Below are 19,479 nucleotides of genomic sequence, written 5' to 3'. Positions count from 1 at the left end.
GTCACTTGGGGGTCACTTCATGACTTTGGTGAGGGCAGTATTGTTGGAGTGATGAGTGTGAGAAAGCAAAGGCCATAGCTGTGTGTTGAGAAGTGAATGAGAATAGGCAGTAGACCCAAAAGTACTGCTTTTACTGTTCTTTAAGGAAGCTCAGCTGTGAAAGGAAGGACGGAATGGACAGGAGACAGTGAGCAATGAAGGGTGAGGTAAAATTTTTTTTTAAGAAAGGGAGAGGTTTTTACACATAGGCTGAGAGGAAGGTGCTTGGAGAGAGGAGGTTGGAAAAAAAGAATAATCGGAGGAGAATGGGAGTCAGTTATCAGATACAGAGTACAGATGAAGGGATTCTCTTTGGGTAGAGGCAAGGACACTTCCATTGTGTTGAGAAGGAAGAACAGATACACATGGTAGATATACTCTAGAATAGATACAAGTTTTGGAGGTAGGATAGTGTGGAGTTTGGTTTCCTTTACATGTAAATCCTTCAAAAAATTACTCCCTTCAAACTTCTGTGTAGGGAAGACATACTGAGCATGTCTTTGTCATTATTGTTAAACAGGAAAGTTCCACGTCCAGGGCACAGTCACCCCCGGTACCTGCCAGGAAAAATCAGCTCCGTGCAGAAGGTAGAGTTAATTACTAAACCTGTTACCTAGAGTATTTTCCTTTTTAACTTTTCATTTTGAATTAATTATAAACTCATAGAAAACTACAGAAACAGTATAGAGAGGTAGGTGCTGTGTACCCTTTCTCCAACTTTCCCCTGGGGTAACATCTTAGGTAGTACAGTCTCATAGCCAGGAAGCAGACATTGGTGTGCTCCACAGACCATGAGATTTTACCATTTTTTACATGCATTTATGTATGTGTATTTCTGTGCATTTTTATCATGCACAATTTGTGCGAATACCACTGCAATCAAGATACAGAACTGTTTCATCACCATAAAGGAACTTCCTTGTGCCTCTCCTTTATAGTTGCCCTCCCACAAGAATATCGCTTCTGAAATTCCTATATTATAAAAAATGTACTTATGGGTCCTAATGACATTCATAATTATGATCTGTGTATGTGTGTATATATAAAATGTTAAAATATCTTTCATAAAATTGTCTTTGAGCAGTTTCACTTTATTATTAGTCAGGTTGTGTTTTAATGTTTAGTTTTTTGTTCTTATTCCTGTCGTGTTTTACTTATCAATGGGAATTTGCAGAGGAGAAAAAAAATGTAATTATGGAATTATCAGAAATGAGAAAACAACTTCGTAGTGAAGAGAGGCGTCTACAAGAGCGATTGCTACACATGGACAGTGATGATGAAATTCCTATCAGGCAAGTTTAGAATTGCACTTTTTGTTTTCTCTTGAGTTCTTTTACTTCACCTATGCAGTAATTTTGCAGTTTGGGAACAGGACTAATTCATCTTACTTAGAATCTCCTTACTTTCCTTTTCTTTGTCTTTTACAAAATCCGTTGTAGAAATTCAGTTCTCAAGGGGATTCATGTTGTAGGAATGGAAATTTCTGGGTTGGAATAATTACAGGCAGTAGTTGCATTTTAGAACTGTTTTTTTATATTTTCCATTAATAACGTAGCTTTCTGAAATACTTTTTTTCAACAAAATCACTTACAGGCTACCAAACATTTCTGATCATTTTTGCCAGGAGTCATAAATTTTTAAAGCAGTGTTCTTCAAACTTCAGTTTGCAGTGTTTTAGTAGGTTGTAAAATCAGCATAGTAGATAACTACCACATTTTCTTTCTTTCTCTTTTTAAAAATAAACTTTCTATTTTGGGATAATTTTGATTATAAAAAAGTTGCAGGCTGGGTGTGGTTGCTCACGCCTGTAATCCCAGCACCTTGGGAGGCCAAGGCAGGCGTATCATGAGGTCAGGAGATCGAGACCATCCTGGCTAACATGGTGAAACCCCGTCTCTACTAAAAATACAAAAAATTAACTGGGTGTGGTGGCATGCACCTGTGGTCCCAGCTACTTAGGAGGCTGAGGCAGGAGAATGGCATGAACCCAGGAGGTGGAGGTTGCAGTGAGCCCAGATCACACCACTGCACTCCAGCCTAGGCGACAGAGCGAGACTCCGTCTCACAAAAAAATAAAAAAAAAAGGTTGCAAACAATACATAGAATTTCTGTACACCCTTCATCCGGTTTTCCCTATTGTTAACGTCTTGTATTACCATGGTATGTTTGTCACAACTCAGAGGCTGATATTAGAACATTACTATGAACTAAATTTGAGACTCTTTGGATTTCTCCAGTTTTCTACTAATGTTCTTCTTCTGTTCATGGGCCCCATACAAGATGTACCACGTTGCATTTAGTTGTCATGTCTCCCAGTCTCCTCGGGTCTGGGACAGTTTCCCAGTCTTTTCTTATTTTTCTTGTGAAAGTATACATGGGCACTGGCCAGGTATCCTGTAGAATGCCTCCTTCTCTAGTCTGGATTTGTCTGATGTTTTCTGATTATTAGACTGGGATTAAGAGTTTCTGGAAAGAAGAGCACAGGCACTGTTCTGACATCATATTGTATCAAGGGTACATGATATCCACATGATACCTCTGGAAATGTTAACCTTGGTTAAAGTACTGTTTGCCAGGATTCTCCACTAGAAAGTTAACTATTATTTGGTCACAAATCACTAAATCTAGCACACCTGCAAGAGTGAGAAAGGGGTGGAATTAAGCTTCATCTCTTGGAACAGGGGGTTACCCACATATAGTTTTTAGAATTCTTCCATAAGAAAGACTTGTCTCTTCTTCCATTTATTTATTTATTCAGTCATTTATTTATTACTGTCATCTCATGTATATTTATCTTACACTTTGGGTTATAAGTGAGTGCTACATTATTTTGTTTCACAAATTGTTCCAACTTTGGCCATTTGGAGCTCTTTCAGGTTGGCTCTTGTGTCTCTTTGACATGTCCCCATCCTTTCATTTTTTGAAGACTTCTTTCCAGATGCCTCAGGATCATCTTGTATTTCCCCTACCCCATCCCTAGAATCAGCTATTTCTCCAAGGAGCCCTGGTTCCTTTTGGAGAATGTATTTAGAAACCAGATAAGCTGGGTCTGTTTATTGCTGGGTGTCACTGCTTCTAGGCCCTCTGGATAATATATGTATGTATACTAAGTCATAAATACAAACATATCTATAATTGTTCCTATATCTATTTGTATATATTAAGTTCGTACCGATGTCTCTGACTGTAATCCAGTATGTGTAGGATTTTAATGTAGCACGTTAATTTTCCTAATTACGCTTTGTTTAGATTTTTGTTTGTATTCTCCAGGAATATTGAAACAAGGTGAACAAGGTGAGGAAATTTCATGATATAGATTGGCTAGATAATGAAATGTTATTCCAAGGTGGTAATTTTCAGTGATTCAGTAATTCTCCTATAGTAGGTCAATAAGTTCTAAGTAATCGAGAGGTAGTGCTTTTTTTTCTATATTTACTTTTTTTTTTTTTTTTTTTGAAACAGAGTCTCGCTCTGTCGCCCAGGCTGGAGTGCAGTGGCTGGATCTCAGCTCACTGCAAGCTCCGCCTCCCGGGTTTACGCCATTCTCCTGCCTCAGCCTCCCGAGTAGCTGGGACTACAGGCGCCCGCCACCTCGCCCGGCTAGTTTTTGTTTTTGTATTTTTTAGTAGAGACGGGGTTTCACCGTGTTAGCCAGGATGGTCTCGATCTCCTGACCTCGTGATCCGCCCGTCTCGGCCTCCCAAAGTGCTGGGATTACAGGCTTGAGCCACCGCGCCCGGCCTATATTTACTTTTACAGTGTTATAAATGCCCTAACTGTGCAGCTTTCCATTTTCTAAACATGCATATTTAATTCAGTTTAATGGTTTTTTGACATTTTATTAATTTTTCTTTTCATTAATAAATTCTTTTGGTAAACCAATATGATTTAAGAAAGAGTACTCAAGCAGTCCCTCAGTTTTCTCACTTGAAAATTATACATGATAATTTCTACCCCTTGAGAGTCTAGTGAAGAATAAATAAATGTATGTATTTGAAATAAATAAATATATGTCTTTGTGACTCTTAAGTTCTAACTTAAGTTATAAAACATGTTACATTTATCATCATTTAGCAAGAATTGGTTAAATACATTTACTTTGGAATAATTTTAATATATATTCTGATTAAAGACATCTCAGAGTTGGTTCTTTATTGCAATTTCATGAATATTTGTACAAAAGGAATCTCGTATTCACTAAATAATTTGCCATATTATCCAACTCCTATTATGTGCTAGGCTCAAAACAAATGTGATGTAGCTCACATGTGAAGATTTAATAACCTACTTCCTAACTTACCAGTGTATTTAACTATTAGCATTAATAGAAACTAGACAGCAGTCCAATTTAATGGTCTCTTAGACATCTTTTTAGTACTTTGCATTGTAATAAATCTCCATAGAGTTCCTTTCACCTTAGGTATTAGAGGTCTCTGTCAGCCTTAACCAGGGTCCTTTTATGGCCCCAGTGAATGCTCCGCTGCAAAAAGGAAACTCCAGTAGAGCAGGGGTATTGTCTGTGGGGATCCCAGCTATCTTGTCTTGGTGCTTAGGGAAGATTTAATGATAAAGAAATGATGGGAGGAGTATGACTAAGCCTCATAATGACCATAACTTAGAGCTCCATTTTCAGAAATAGAGGAGACCTAATGCTGAGTGAAGCAGCAGTAGGTATTTTTTTTTTTTTTTTTCAGAACTAGAAACATCATCCCTCTCTTATCATCAGTCCCTCAAAGCCCTGGCAGAAAACTCCCTTACTACCTGCTATCTATTAATTTCCTAGGTACCCCAGGAATCAGTTAACTAGTTAGGTATCAAGTTCCTTGTAAAGTCCATTGTAAAGTTAATGTTGGGTCCTCTGAATAATGCCCATGTTGAACTACATATTAGTACCATATTTCTATTTTTAATTTTATTTTTTTGAGACGGAGTCTCGCTCTGTCACCCAGGTTGGAGTGCAATGGCACGATCTTTGGCTCCCTACAACCACTACCTCCTGGGTTCAGGTGTTTCTCCTGCCTCAGCCTCCTGAGTAGCTAGGATTACAAGTGCCCACCCCCACGCCCGGCCAATTTTTGTATTTTTAGTAGAAACAGGGTTTCACCATGTTGGTCAGGCTGGTCTCAAACTCCTGACCTCAGGTGATCCACCTTCCTGGGCCTCCCAAAGTGCTGGGATTACAGGTGTGAGCCACTGTGCCCGGGCAGTACCATATTTTTTCTTTTTTTGGGGACAGAGTCTCTTTCTGTCACCCAGGCTGGAGTGCAGTGGCATGATCTTGGCTCACAGCAACCTCCGCCTCCTGATTCAAGCAATTCTAGTGCCTCAGCCTCCCAAGTAGGTGGGACTACAGGTGCAGGCTACCACACCTGGCTAATTTTTGTATTTTTTAGTGGAGACAGGGTTTTTTCCATATTGCCCAGGCTGGTCTCAAACTCCTGAGCTCAAGCAATACGTCTGCTTCCCAAAGTGCTGGGATTATAGGCGTGAGCCACAGGGCCCTGCCTATTACCATATTTCTATGTGTGATTTCTGTTTTAGGTTGAGGGGAAGGTAATTTATTGATTATCTAATGCATGTCAGATACTATACTAGATACTTAACAGTATACAATTTATCTTAATTCTGACCCGATATGGTGGCTCACCCCTGTAATCCCAGCACTTTGGGAGGCTGAGGTGGGCGGATAACCTGATGTCAGGAGTTCGAGACCAGTGTGGCCAACGTGGCAAAATCCTGTCTCTACTAAAAATGCAAAAAAAAAATTAGCCGAAGCTGAGTGTGGTAATGCGTGCCTATAGACCCAGCCACTTGGGAGGCTGAGGCAGGAGAATTACTTGAAACGGGAAGTGGAGGTTGCAGTGAGTTGAGATTGTGCCACTGTACTCCAGCCTGGGCAAGAGAGCAAGAGTCTTTCAAAAAAAAAAAAAATTTTAATTCTGTTGTTCACAATAAGACTATAAGGGATAGGCATCTGCATTTTACAGATGATGAAATCGAGGTCAAACTGCTAATAAATAACAGAGCTGGTCTGAGTCTCAGTTTCTCTGACCTCAGAGACTGTGATCTTCATACTCCATGAACAGTTTATTTTTTCCATGAACATTTTAAAGTAAAGCTGAATCATTCTATTCTTGTAATAAGGTATCTTACATCTGATGATTTTGAAAAATTTCAGTGGCGTCATAAATATGCTATATTTTAAGGTAAATCGAACTAATAATAGAGCTATCCGAGTAATTTTTTTTTTTTTTAGACGGAGTCTTGCTGTGTCACCCAGGCTGGAGTGCAGTGACACGATCTTGGCTCACTGCAAGCTCCACCTCCTGGGTTCATGCCATTCTCTTGCCTCAGCCTCCTGAGTAGCTGGGAGTATAGGCATGTGCCACCACGCCCGGCTAATTTTTTGTATTTTTTAGTAGAGACAGGGTTTCACTGTGTTAGCCAGGATGGTGTTGATCTCCTGACCTCGTGACCCACCCACCTCAGCCTCCCACAGTGCTGGGATTACAGGTGTGAGCCACCATGCCCAGCCAATTTTTTTTTTTAAGAGACAGAGGGCCGGGTGCAGTGGCTCACGCATGCCTGTAATCCCAGCACTTCAGGAGGCCGAGATCACGAGGTCAAGAGATAGAGACCATCCTGGCCAACATGGTGAAATCCCATCTCTACTAAAAATACAAAAAAATTAGCTGGGCCTAGTGGCGCGCTCCTGTAGTCCCAGCTACTCAGGAGGCTGAGGCAGGAGAATTGCTTGAACCCGGGAGGCAGAAGTTGCAGTGAGCCAAGATCACGCCACTGCACTCCAGCCTGGCGACAGAGTGAGACTGTGTCTCAGAAAAAAAAAAAAAGAGAGAGTCTTCCTCTGTTGTCCAGGCTGGAGTGCAGTGGCATGATCACAGCTTATTGCAGCCTTGGCCTCCTGGGTTCAATCAATCCTCTCGTCTCAGCGGTAGCCAGGACTACAGGCACACACCGTCATGCTTGACTTATTATTATTATTTTTTTTTGAGATAGAGTCTCACTCTGTTACCCAAGCTGGGGTGCAGTGGTGTGATCTCGGCTCACCGCAGCCACCTCCTCCCTGGTTCAAGCAGTTCTCATGCCTCAGCCTCCTGAGTAGGTGGTAGTACAGGCACACACCACCATGCCCAACTAATTTTTGTATTTTTAGTAGAGACAGGGTTTCACCATTTTGCCCAGGCTGGTCTCAAACTGCTGACCTCAGGTGATTTGCCTGCCTTGGCCTCCCAAAGTGCTGTGATCACAGGTGTGAGCCACCATGCCCGGCCAACTTTTTTTTTTTTTTTTTGAGATGGTATCTTGCTCTGTCGCCCAGGCCAGAGTGCAGTGTGATCTCAGGTCACTGCAGCCTCCACCTCCTGGGTTCAAGTGATTCTGCTGCCTCAGCCTCCCGAGTAGCTGGGACTACAGGCGTGCGCTATCACACCCAGCTAATTTTTGTATTTTTAGTAGACACGGGGTTTCTCCACATGGGCCAGTCTGGTCTTGAACTCCTGACCTCAAGTGATCCACCTGTCTTGGCCTTCCAAAGTGCTGGATTACAGGCATGAGACACCACGCCTGACCTCATTTTTTTTTTTTTTTTGTAGTGAGGGGATCTTGCTTTGTAGGCCAGGCTGGTATTGAACTCCTGATTTCAAGGAGTCCTCCTCTCTGCTTCCCAAAGTGCTGGGATTGCAAATGTGAGCCACAGCACCTGGCCTAGAATAATTCTTTAATAATATGATGTGGTGAAAGAGACCAAATTTCTTTTACAGTGAATTAGATGTGAACTCACCTATTTTTCCTATAAAGCACATATTATAATTTGTCATTTGTCTATAGGAAAAGGGAAAGGAATCCCATGGATATATTTGATATGGCTAGACATCGGTTGCAAGCTCCTGTCAGAAGACAGTCACCTAAGGGCTTAGATGCTGCCACTTTTCAGAATATTCATGATTTTAATGAGCTGAAAGATAGAGGTGAGTAGATTGCTGCTCTTTTAAAGATGTAGCAGAAGTGTTCTACCCATATTTAAATATCTATAAAGATTTTTGTACCCTTTTTCTGAAGTAGAATTTTATCTATTATACGTATTTTAAGTTAAAATGAAATGAAACTTCTGTATTCTCTAGGTCTTCAGTTAACCAGTCTGGTAGATGAAGCTTTAGTTTGACTAACTGCTTTCTTTTGGAGAGCATATAGTGTTAAAGTCTGGGATGGATGAGATTGCATAGACTAGTATGAAGAATGGAACTTGGCATTTAATGGAGGATGGACAGACAAAGATGAGCTCATGAAAAATACTGAGGAGAAGCCAGAGAGACTGGAGGAGAAGCAGGAGAATGTACGATCCTGAAACCTGAGCGGAAAGAGTATCAAGGAGATAGGATCGTGTAAGATGAATACCAGAAAATGTCAGTTGGATGAGGTCATTGGTGACCTCAGCTAGAGCTTTTTAAGTGGAATGATTGCCGATTAATTTTGGAATGAGGATTGACTAGGAGACAAGATATTGGAAACAATAGGCATAAGACTTTTAGAAGACCCTTGGCTGGGAAAGGGAAGGGGAAGGAGAGGGATCAGGAGCTGGAAGAGTCCTTAGAATGTGAATGTGAGGAGCTATGCAGGAGAAAGAGGTTCAGGCTCTAGGAGAGGGTGAGTGATTGTTGAAGTGAGCAGGGCACCTGGGTAGGCAGGAGGAAATCTAGGGGATTTGAGGGAAGAGTTAGGAGAAGCTTTGATGTAGCCACTTAGGACGAATAGAAGAGAAAGTTTAGTAGTAGGGAAATTCCAAGGTACACGAGGCCTGGGAGACTGAGAATGTGTGGAGGAACCAAAATGTGTGTTGTGTAATTTTCCTTTAGGCATATTCAGCAGAGCAGGTGTTGGAGCAGAAGGGGCAGATTATGGGATGTGTGGTCATAATGACCTAGACCAGAAAACTGGAATTTAAGCTTTTTATCCTTTTGAAAGTAATATCTGTTTATTGTAGCAAATTTTCAAAATACAGAAAGATAGTAAGAAGGAAAAATCACCTTAATCAAACTACCTATATATAAGTACGATTATCATTTTGGATGTTTTCTAGTCTTTCTGAGCATAATTAAAAGAAAAAAAAGATAAATTGTGTTATTTATTTAATTTTCTGTATTGTTTTTCACCTAGATTTACATGTATTATCAATTACGTATACCATAGTTATTTTAATGCTATCATATGTTGATTACTTACTATCTGCCAGGCATTATGTTAATCCAGTGGGTCTCATGAGAAGTTTGATCTGAAATCAAAACTGTTTGTATTATAAACTAAGACATTATTTGTATTTTTCATTCTTACTCTCTCATGTGTATACAGATTGGCCAGAGACTACATGACGTGATGATTTCATCTCTTTGAAGCTAGCAGAATGTGTCCTTGTGTATTCTTGTGTTTTAAGAATCTCTTAGTTTTAACTTCTAATATGGCGTGTGTGTGTGTGTGTGTGTGTGTGTGTGTGTGTGTGTGTGTGTGTCACTACATAAGTAAAGCTCTTTGGGGTCCTCAATTTTTAAGAGTGTAAAAAGATCTTGAGACCAAAAAGGTTTAAGCCATAGAATTGAGCCATTCATTTCCCTGTGTTACTACATCTTGCCCTCATTCACCAATGACCTGGTGGTTGGTATTGTTTTTTAATGAGTCTGGAAGCAGTGAAGCCAGGGACCAGTCCAAGTTTATGTGTCCAGAGTCTTCTGTTAACTTCTGAAAATGGCTATTAGCCATTTTCACTATTTTGTTCTTTTGATAATTTCTGATCATAAAGCTTTATACATATTTAGGACCATAAAACTGTGTATATATTTAGGCTCATTTATTTATATTCCAGCAGTGTAATTAGTGAGTCAAAGGGAATAATATTTTCAAGGCTTTTTATATGTATGAACTGTATGTTTCTTCTCAAGATTTAAAAATTTTTATTCTTGGCCGGGCACAGTGGCTAGTGCCTGTAATCCCAGCACTTTGAGAGGCCGAGGCAGGTGGATCACAAAGTCAGGAGCTCAAGACCAGCCTGGCCAACATAGCGAAACCCCATCTCTACTAAAAACTACAAAAAAAAAAATTAACCGGGCATAGTGGTGGGCACCTGTAGTCCCAGCTACTTGGGAGACTGAGGCAGGAGAATTGCTTGAACCCAGGAGGTGGAGGTTGCAGTGAGCTGAGATCATGCTACTGCACTGTAGCCTGGGTGACAGAGTAATACTTTGTCTCAAAACAAAACAAAACAAAACAAAACAAAACAAAATTTATTCTTGTTAGTGGATATTCATGGAATTGTGACAGAGATAAATTCCTTCAGAAATGGCAATCCCCAGCTGCGGTGGCTCACGCCTGTAATCCCAGCACTTTGGGAGGCCAAGGCAGGCAGATCACGAGGTCAGGAAATCGAGATCATCCTGGCTAACACAGTGAAACCCTGTCTCTACTAAAAATACAAAAAATGAGCCAGGCGTGGTGGCGGGCGCCTATAGTCCCAGCTACTCAGGAGGCTGAGGCAGGAGAATGGTGTGAGCCCGGGAGGTGCAGCTGGCAGTGAACAAGACCGTGCCACTGCACTCCAGCCTGGGCGACAGAGCAAGACTCCATCTCAAAAAACAAAAACAAACAGAAAACAGAAATGGCATTCCCCATCAAGTTCCAGCCAGTCTATATTTATCTTGCTTTCTGCTTGATACTTGTAAGGACTAAAATATTAATTGGCCAGTAACATTATTTTTTCACATTTCCAGTATATTTTAGAGATCAGCCATGATTTACAGTGTCTCATGGCTGCCTTAGTCATAGCCATGTGACCATCTGCTTGGATATACCTGCATGTAGTTTGTGTTCTGGGTGGCATCCTGGCAGGGCTAGGACAGGTAGAGATGGAGAATGCAGCATCCACCGCTTGTTCTGGGTTATTTCTTATGTTGGTAAGTTTGTGAAAAGGCACTTATTAAAGAATATTAATTTCATGTTCTTTAGTTTTGTGGCTATTTACTGTCCTTTGACTTTAGTGATGTTTCACTATTTATATCATTTCCTTGATTTTGAAATGAGGTTACTCATGTTACTTATAGTGAAGTTTTATAAAATCCCATTTGAAAACAACATTTAACTTAGTTATATAACATATTTTTTATACCAGATTCAGAAACACGAGTTGATCTGAGATTTATGTACCCGGATCCTCCAAGAGATCATCACACCTTAGAGATTCAGCAGCAAGCCCTGCTAAGAGAGCAGCAGAAGAGGCTGAACAGAATAAAAATGCAGGAAGGTGCCAAAGGTAAGAAATAATCATTGCTGTGTCAAATAGTATTAGCACGCTGTTTTTCGGTAGGCTTTCTGCATCTCTTCTGTTGATTTCAGTCCCAGGCATCCTCCCTTCACTGGCAGCCCCATGCTCACAGGGCCCGTTTGGTCTGTAGTACCAGAAAAGAAGAAGTATGAGAAAGGGCTCTGAGTGGCTCCACCAGGGTGGTGTATTCATGCATGACAGGGGCCCAGCCATTCACTGTAGCCAGGAGGATTGAATACTTTGACCAGGCTAGGTGACATCTGCATTAGGAACTAGAAACCAAAGGAAAGAGTGCCAGGCAAACATATCAGTGCCCTGTCATGATGTGTCGGGCATTTGTCTACTGTGCCATGTCAGGCATTTGTCTACTGTGATGTGAGTGTGTTTAAGTTTTGATGTGGTGTAAAATGTGCAAAGCATCAGACTGGACTATGAATATGTTTTCGTATAATCAACCAATTGAAAGATACTTAGTGGTTACTAGGAGCGCAGGTACTGGCCTGTATCCAGGGATATGGTGATTAATGACATATGCTGCTGCTCTTGAGGAGGTTATATTTTGTTGGAGAAGTTAGATGCTAAAGAAGTATAACTGTGATGAATATTGCACAGAAGAAATCCAGGATGCCGTTGGGTTGGGGTGGGTGGGCACCTAGAAGCAGAGTGGGGCTAGTTGTCTCAGAGAGCACTGATGGGGCCTGATGATAGCCAGGTGTACTGCATGGCCTTCCCATCTGTATTTCACCAGCTTTCAGGCCATCGAGGTTAACCATGGAAAATGAGTAATGAAAACACAACAATCAGATAACAAGAATGGAAGGGATGCTCCTGCCAGTTATTTTTAAGAAAATTTAAGACCCTATCTTGGGAGGCTGGTCTGACTTGCAGAATCTGAGGAAGCTTTTTTGAGATAGCATCATAGGAGTAAGTGATGCAGCACTTTAGGCCCAGATCATAGGTAAGACTTTAATAAACATATGTATAGGGATCGTCTTCCCTTCATCTGGTACAGAATTTTTAATAACAGCCTCATAGCCCTGTGACAGAATAAGCCTAATTCTAGGATAAGCAGTAGGTGTATCAGCTGGAGAGAGGAGAGAAGCAAGTACATTCTTCAACCTTTGTACCCAGTCTGGTGGCATTTTTCTTTAGTCTCAAAATGGTCTGATCTTGTAGGATTTTGGTATCTTAGACTGATTAGCCCAAAAGTAGTCCCCAGGTGCATACAGGTACATTTGGGCACTGAGGGTATCTATCTCCCACAGTAGCCACCCCCCGACTGCCAGTAGACACTATGATGACCTAATTCATAAGAATATGATCTCACTGACTGGGCGTGGTGGCTCACGCCTGTAATAGCAGCACTTTGGGAGGCCGAAGTGGGCAGATCATGAGGTCAGGAATTCAAGACTAGTCTGGCCAACATGGTGAAACCCCCGTCTCTACTAAAAATACAAAAATTAGCTGGGCATGGTGGCGTGTGCCTGTAGTCCTAGCTACTCTAGAGCCTGAGTCAGGAGAATCGCTTGAACCCGGGAGGTGGAGGTTGCAGAGAGCCAAGATCGTGCCACTGCACTCCAGCTTGGGCAACAGAGTGAGACTTTGTCTCAAAAAAAAAAAAAGAATATGGCCTCACTGTAAACAATCACAAATATGTCTATTAAAATATAGGAGAAGGAATACAGGCTATCATTGGCAACTTGTTATTCTCAAAGGCAGTATCTAAAAAGGGCAAAATGTACTATTCACAGGAACACATAGGAAGACTGGTCATATTGGAGAGGCTTTGGGGCTTTGGGATACCTGATCCAAGATCTTTGCTTCGGGAACTAAGTGCCTGGAATTGAGCTTATTTCAGTTCCATGTGAGGGAGCTCCTATTTAACTCCATGCAACAACTTTCTACAGACTGTAGAAATCTGACAAGATGGTGAAGGATCCTGCATTGATCATTTTCTTTTTCTGTTGGCATTAGTTTTAACGTTTGCAGTGATTTTACTTGTTATGTTCATTCATGTGAATGGGAGAATTTTATGCAGCTAGAATGGATGCAGGGTTATGTTTATTAATAAGTGATATCTTTAAAATATTCTGAAGTGTGATAGTTGAAAAGTAATTTACAGTAGAGAGCTAGTCAAAAAGATATTCTAAAATTTAATTTTATATAGTAAGCAATTTCTGACCTTTTAATTTGCTTTTGTTCTTCATTGACTACAGTTGACTTAGATGCCATCCCAAGTGCTAAAGTACGAGAGCAAAGAATGGTAAGCAACCAGTTATAATTTTTCAAGTTAGTTTTTTGGGGATTAAAAATCTGTAGGCATATGATGATCAAGTAATTCAAATTTTGAATTATTCAGGAATATTGAATTAAGAACGTAAGTCTTATCAGTAAAGTGGATAGCTTGAGAAGTGTTAGTATAATATATAGAGAAAACATATTGTAATGGCTAAGAACAAGATTCTAGCACTAGGCTGTTCCAGTTAGTCTATTTTTAGCTGCGTGACTTAAGGCAAGTTATTTAATGTCTTTATGCCTCAGCTTCCTAATCTGTAAAATGAGGATAATAGTACTTAAATTAATATTTGCAAGGTACTTAGAAACAGGCCTGGCATATAAATTTTATATGTGTTTATTAAATAAATAAAAATAGCTCAAGTGCTGTTGTTAGAACTGAGATAATATATTAAAAGCCCTTACAGCAGGCCTGGCCCATGATGAGTGCAGTGTGAGTGTTTGCTGTCATTAGCATGAGCAGTAGTGGGAGTGGGAGTCTGTTATGGAAATAGTGTTGAGGTCTACAGAGAAAATAAGCAAAGGGAGGGAACAGAGAATGATAACACCCACCTGTATCCTAAGGGGGGCACTTTTTGTGTAAGACTGAATAAAGGGACAGGATGAGCTCTTTTCAATCAACAGATATTTATTATTTCCTATGGACCAGAAACTGTTCTAGGTGCCGGGGTATACGAGTAAACAAAAGAGACAAAAATCCCTGCCCTCTGACAGCTTACATTGCAGAAGGAGGGAGAGACAGTAATCAAATAAATCAATAGTTTGTTAAATCATGGTGCTGTGGAGAAGACAACAGCAGAGAAGGCAGCTGGAGCATCCTGGGTGGGAGGGTTTATAGTTGGAAATACAGTGGGCATGGGGCTCACTGGGTAGGTAACATTTGAGTAAGGACACCAGGGAGGTGTCCATGGAAAATGTGGGGGAACTTCTGGAGGAAGAACATTCCAGGAAGAGGCCCCAGTGGGAGCTGGCCTAGTGCATGTAAGGAGCAGTGGGAGAGCCATGAGCAAGGGCCAGTTGGACACATGGGGCAGGGGGTGACGAGGTGAGGCAGCAGGGCCTTGGGGGCCATTCTGGGGCTTTGCCTTTGACACTTGTGCATGTGATGAGAAGCTGCCAGGGTCTTTAAGTGGAGGAGTGACATGATCTGCTTGAGGTTTTTACTTGATCTACTGACTGCTGTGCATTTAGACTGAGTGGGGCAGGAGGCTATTGCAGTAATTTAGGCAAGAGACAAGCTCACTTTCTGATAATGAATGCAGTGCATCAGTGTAATTCATTGCCTTAAAAATTAATGGACAGCTCTTTGCTGGAGTGTCTTAATAAAGCCCAGAAATCTGCTAAGAAGGTGCAGGTAGGTGGAGTTGGATGACTTTAGGTTCCTTCTGACATGTTGGTGATTATTATTCTGTACTGCAAAATTCTCTATATGTAAATTTAAGTTTTCTCTCATTTGGGAGCTCATTATAATAAGCCCAATCCTAGCATTTTTTTTCCTTACTATAATATGTGCTCCACTGTGTCTGTGCTGCATCATTGTGACAATAGGTGTCACATAGGGCTGTCATAATCTGAGAGTATACCCCCCTCTCTCCTATGACACTGTGATCTACTCCAGAGCAGAAACTTTTAATTCATCTTTGTATCCCCAGTTCCTAGCATGAAAGAAATAGTAAGTGGGCTATACAGGTTTATGGAAATTCGAATGAATGAATCTTGGCAGTGGCTTAAAGACTTAATGTTTAATTGGGGTCTTTGCTTCATACTCTATTATATTTTCCATCAGTCATAATGTGATCCTTTTATTTGACTTCACCCATAAAGGGGCAGGAAGGAATGGAGTTAGGGAGTAAATGTGTGAGCTTGTAGAATCTGTAGCCTAGAGAGATACTGTCCTGCGTTGCTATCACCGTCTTCATGGGAATTGTGTGTGTTAAGGCTTTCCAGTATTTTCTGAGCATTGGAATGTAGTCAGTCCTACCTCTCCCCATCCTCTTCTGCTTTTAGGGAGAACAATGTGGAAACTTGTGCCTCTTGTTAGTACAAATTTGTTGTTTTTCCACACAAAACTAATAAAAATAGTCATTGAAACATGTTTCTTTTAGCCCAGAGATGACACTAGTGATTTCTTGAAAAACTCATTATTGGAATCTGATAGTGCTTTTATTGGTGAGTATATTTATTTTATTAAGGCTATACATTTAAATATTAAACCTTTCTCCATACTTAAAAACCAGTACTGTATTTGTTGTACAAGGTAGTTAAAAAAAAGGAATATTCTTTTTTCTGTTTTAATGAGTAATCATCAGATATTCCTTGCAAAGTTTTCAAAATCACAATTACTGAAATGAACTTTAAAAGTCTTAGGAATAGTTGACAAACCTGTACATGAATGTTCATAACAACCTCATTTCTGTCGCCCAGGCTGGAGTGCAGTGGCCGGATCTCAGCTCACTGCAAGCTCCGCCTCCCGGGTTCCCGCCATTCTCCTGCCTCAGCCTCCCGAGTAAGCTGGGACTACAGGCACCTGCCACCTCACCTGGCTAGTTTTTTGTATTTTTTAGTAGAGACGGGGTTTCACCATGTTAGCCAGGATGGTCTCGATCTCCTGACCTCGTGATCCGCCTGTCTCGGCCTCCCAAAGTGCTGGGATTACAGGCTTGAGCCACCGCGCCCAGCCCAGCCTCATTTCTAATGCCAAATGCTGGAATCAGCCCAGATGTCCTTCAGTAAATGAATGGTTAAACAAACTCTGGTACATCCATGCCATGGAATACCAGTCAGCAATAAAAAGGAACAAAGTTTTGAAACTTGGATGAACTTGGATGACTCTTCAGGGAAATAGTCTGAGCAAAAAAGACAATCCCAATACGTTTACTGTATGATTCCATTTACATAACATTTTTGAAATTACAGAATTAAGAAATTGAGAACAGATTAGTGGTTGCCAGGGGTTGAGGGATAGGGAGAGGTGTATATAGTTATAAAAGGGCAAGAAGAGGGATCCTTGTGGTTTGGGAACTGTGTAACAACTTGTTGCAGGGGTAGGTACACACATGTAAATGGGAAATAAAAAAATAATAATAGATCTTAATACACATAAAAACACACAAATGGGTATTGGTAAGATAGTAAATTGGAATCTGTGGGTTGTATCAGTATCAATATCCTGGTTGTGAGATTATACTTGAGTTCTGCAAAATGTTACCATTGGGGGAAATTGGACAAAATGTATAGGGAATCTCTACTATTTCTTATACCTGTGTGTGTACCTTAATTATTTTAATCTATTTACAGTTATCTTAATATTTCAGTCAAAAAAGTCATAAGACTATTTTATTTAGTCTTCAGAAGATAAGTAAAGGTACCATGGGATCTTTTTTCTTAAAGTAGTATACACTTAGGATTATGTACTCTGATCATGAGTGTTTCTGCTATCCTAGGGCCGTCAGGGAATGATCTAGTCTACATATAAGCTATATTTCAGGCCAATTACTTTAGATTTTCATGTGATAAAATTCCAAATTAACTTATATTTTTCTCTTAATGGTTTTTTGTTGTTGTTGTTGCTGTTTTTGAGACAGGGTCTTGCTCTGTCGCCCAGGCTGGAGTGCAGCAGCACAATCATTGCTCACTACAGCCTCAAATTCCTGGGCTCAAGTGCTCCTCCCATCTCAGCCTCCCCAGTAGCTGGGACTACAGCATGTACTACCATACCCAGTTATCTTTTTTATTTTTTGTAGAGATGAGGTCTCCCTGTGTTGCCCAGGCTAGTCTCAAACACCTGGACTCAAGGGATCCTCCTGCCTCAGCCTCCCAAAGTGCTGGGATTACAGACATGAGCCACTGTACCTGGTTTTTTTTTTTTTTTTTTTTTAATGAATTTTTCCTTTCCAAGGAAGATGCACTGGGGAGAGAAGGAAAAATAAAACCAGCAGGAGACAGGGATGGGAAGATTGCTTGTCAGGGAAATGAGACCTATCCTTCCTAACAGTGAAGATGGTCTGGGCTATTCAAGATGGTGTGTTGGAGTATTGCATGACACTAGAACAAAGATACAGCAGTCTTTACGGTTAACAGTGACTGCAAATGCTGCATAAGTCATGGCTGTGTTAACCACTGCTCTAAGGAATGTAAAGTTGGTGGTTTCAGTGCATTATTTTTAAAAAGTAGGGTTTTTTAAATTGTAAAACACACATAAACATAACATTTATCATTTTAACCATTTTAAAGTGTACAGTTGACTGGCATTAAGTATTTCTATTGTGCAACCACCACTATCATCCATCTCCAGAACTCATCTTGAAAATAGAAACTCTGGCCGGGCGCGGTGGCTCAAGCCTGTAATCCCAGCACTTTGGGAGGCCGAGACAGGCGGATCACGAGGTCAGGAGATCGAGACCATCCTGGCTAACATGGTGAAACCCCGTCTCTACTAAAAAATACAAAAAACTAGCCAGGTGAGGTGGCGGGTGCCTGTAGTCCCAGCTACTTGGGAGGCTGAGGCAGGAGAATGGCGTAAACCTGGGGGGCAGAGCTTGCAGTGAGCTGAGATCTGGCCACTGCACTCCAGCCTGGGCGACAGAGCGAGACTCCATCTCAAAAAAAAAAAGAAAAGAAAAGAAAAGAAAATAGAAACTCTTCATATGAAACAGTAATTCCCCATTGCCCTCTCCCTCCAGCCCCTGGCATCTAACATTCTACTTTCCATCTCCATAAATTTGACTACTCTAGGACCTCATGTAAGTGGAATCATACAGTATTTATCCTTTGAGGACTGGCGTATTTCACTTCACATAACGTCTGTGAGGTTTATCCATGTTATAGCATGTGTCAGATTTTCTTTTTTTTCCCCTTAGAGACAGGGTCTCCCTTGCTACCCAGGCTAGAGTGCAGTGGTGTGATCATGGCTCACTGCAGCCTTGACCTCCCTGTGCTCAGATGATTCTCCTACCTCACCCTCCCAAGTAGCTGAGATTACAAGCACACACTCACTACCATGCCCGAATAATTTTTGTATTTTTTGTAGAGACAGGGTTTCACCATGTTGCCCAGGTTGGTCGCAAACTCTTGAGCGTAAGTGATCCTCCAACTCTAGCCTCCCAAAGTGCTGAGATCACGGGTGTGAGCTACCACACTCAGCCAGATTTCCCTTTTTATGCTGTGAATAATATTCCATTGTATGTATGTACCGTGTTTTGTTTATCCATTCATCTGTCAGTAGACACTTGAGTGGCTTTCACCTTTTGGCTGTTGTGAATAATGCTCCTACGAACAGGTATACAGTTAGCTGTTGGAGTCACTGCTTTCAGTTCTTTTGGGTATACACTAACAGATAGCATTTGCTAGATCATATAGTAATTCTATTTTTAATTATTTGAAGTCTCACCACATCGTTTTCCACAGCAGCTGCACCATTTTACATTCCTACCAGCAGTGCACAAAAGTTCTGATTTCTCTACATCCTTGTTAACACTTATTACTTTGTTTTTTGAATAGTAGCAATCTTTATAGGTGTGAGGTGGCATCTCATTGTGGTTTTGACTTACATTTCTGTAATAATTAGTGATGTTGAACATCTTTACATGTGCTTACTGACTAATTGTAAATCATTTTTGAAGAAATATCTATTTAAGACCTTTTCTAATTCTTAAAATCAGATATTTTTTGTTGTTATTGAGTTGTGGAAGTTCTTTATTAATCTATTCTGGATCTTACCCCTTATCAGATACATGATTTGCAAATGTTTTCGACATAGTGGGTTGCCTTTTCACTCTGTTGGTTGTGTCCTTTGATACATAGGAGCTTTTAACTTTGGT

General features: G+C 40.8%; 1 protein-coding gene across 17 annotated transcripts in view; it reads left to right on the top strand.

Moving 5' to 3' along the window:
- The window catches only part of CSPP1 (centrosome and spindle pole associated protein 1), a 131,894-nt gene that overhangs the window by 98,645 nt on the left and 13,770 nt on the right, over positions 1-19,479 (top strand). For 14 of the 17 annotated variants that reach the window (XM_010371598.2, XM_030937824.1, XM_010371597.2 and 11 more), the window contains 6 exons: positions 560-626; positions 1,214-1,331; positions 7,888-8,027; positions 11,213-11,353; positions 13,582-13,628; positions 15,766-15,829. In XM_010371598.2, coding sequence (XP_010369900.1) covers positions 560-626; positions 1,214-1,331; positions 7,888-8,027; positions 11,213-11,353; positions 13,582-13,628; positions 15,766-15,829 — 577 coding nt within the window. The remainder of the gene's footprint in view (positions 1-559; positions 627-1,213; positions 1,332-7,887; positions 8,028-11,212; positions 11,354-13,581; positions 13,629-15,765; positions 15,830-19,479) is intronic. The other 3 variants (XR_004059278.1, XM_030937821.1, XM_030937827.1) reach the window with 1 other exon arrangement.

The sequence above is a fragment of the Rhinopithecus roxellana genome, chromosome 9, assembly GCF_007565055.1.
Source record: "Rhinopithecus roxellana isolate Shanxi Qingling chromosome 9, ASM756505v1, whole genome shotgun sequence".
NCBI classification, from domain to species: domain Eukaryota; kingdom Metazoa; phylum Chordata; class Mammalia; order Primates; family Cercopithecidae; genus Rhinopithecus; species Rhinopithecus roxellana.
This window is presented reverse-complemented; position numbering and strand designations above follow the sequence as displayed.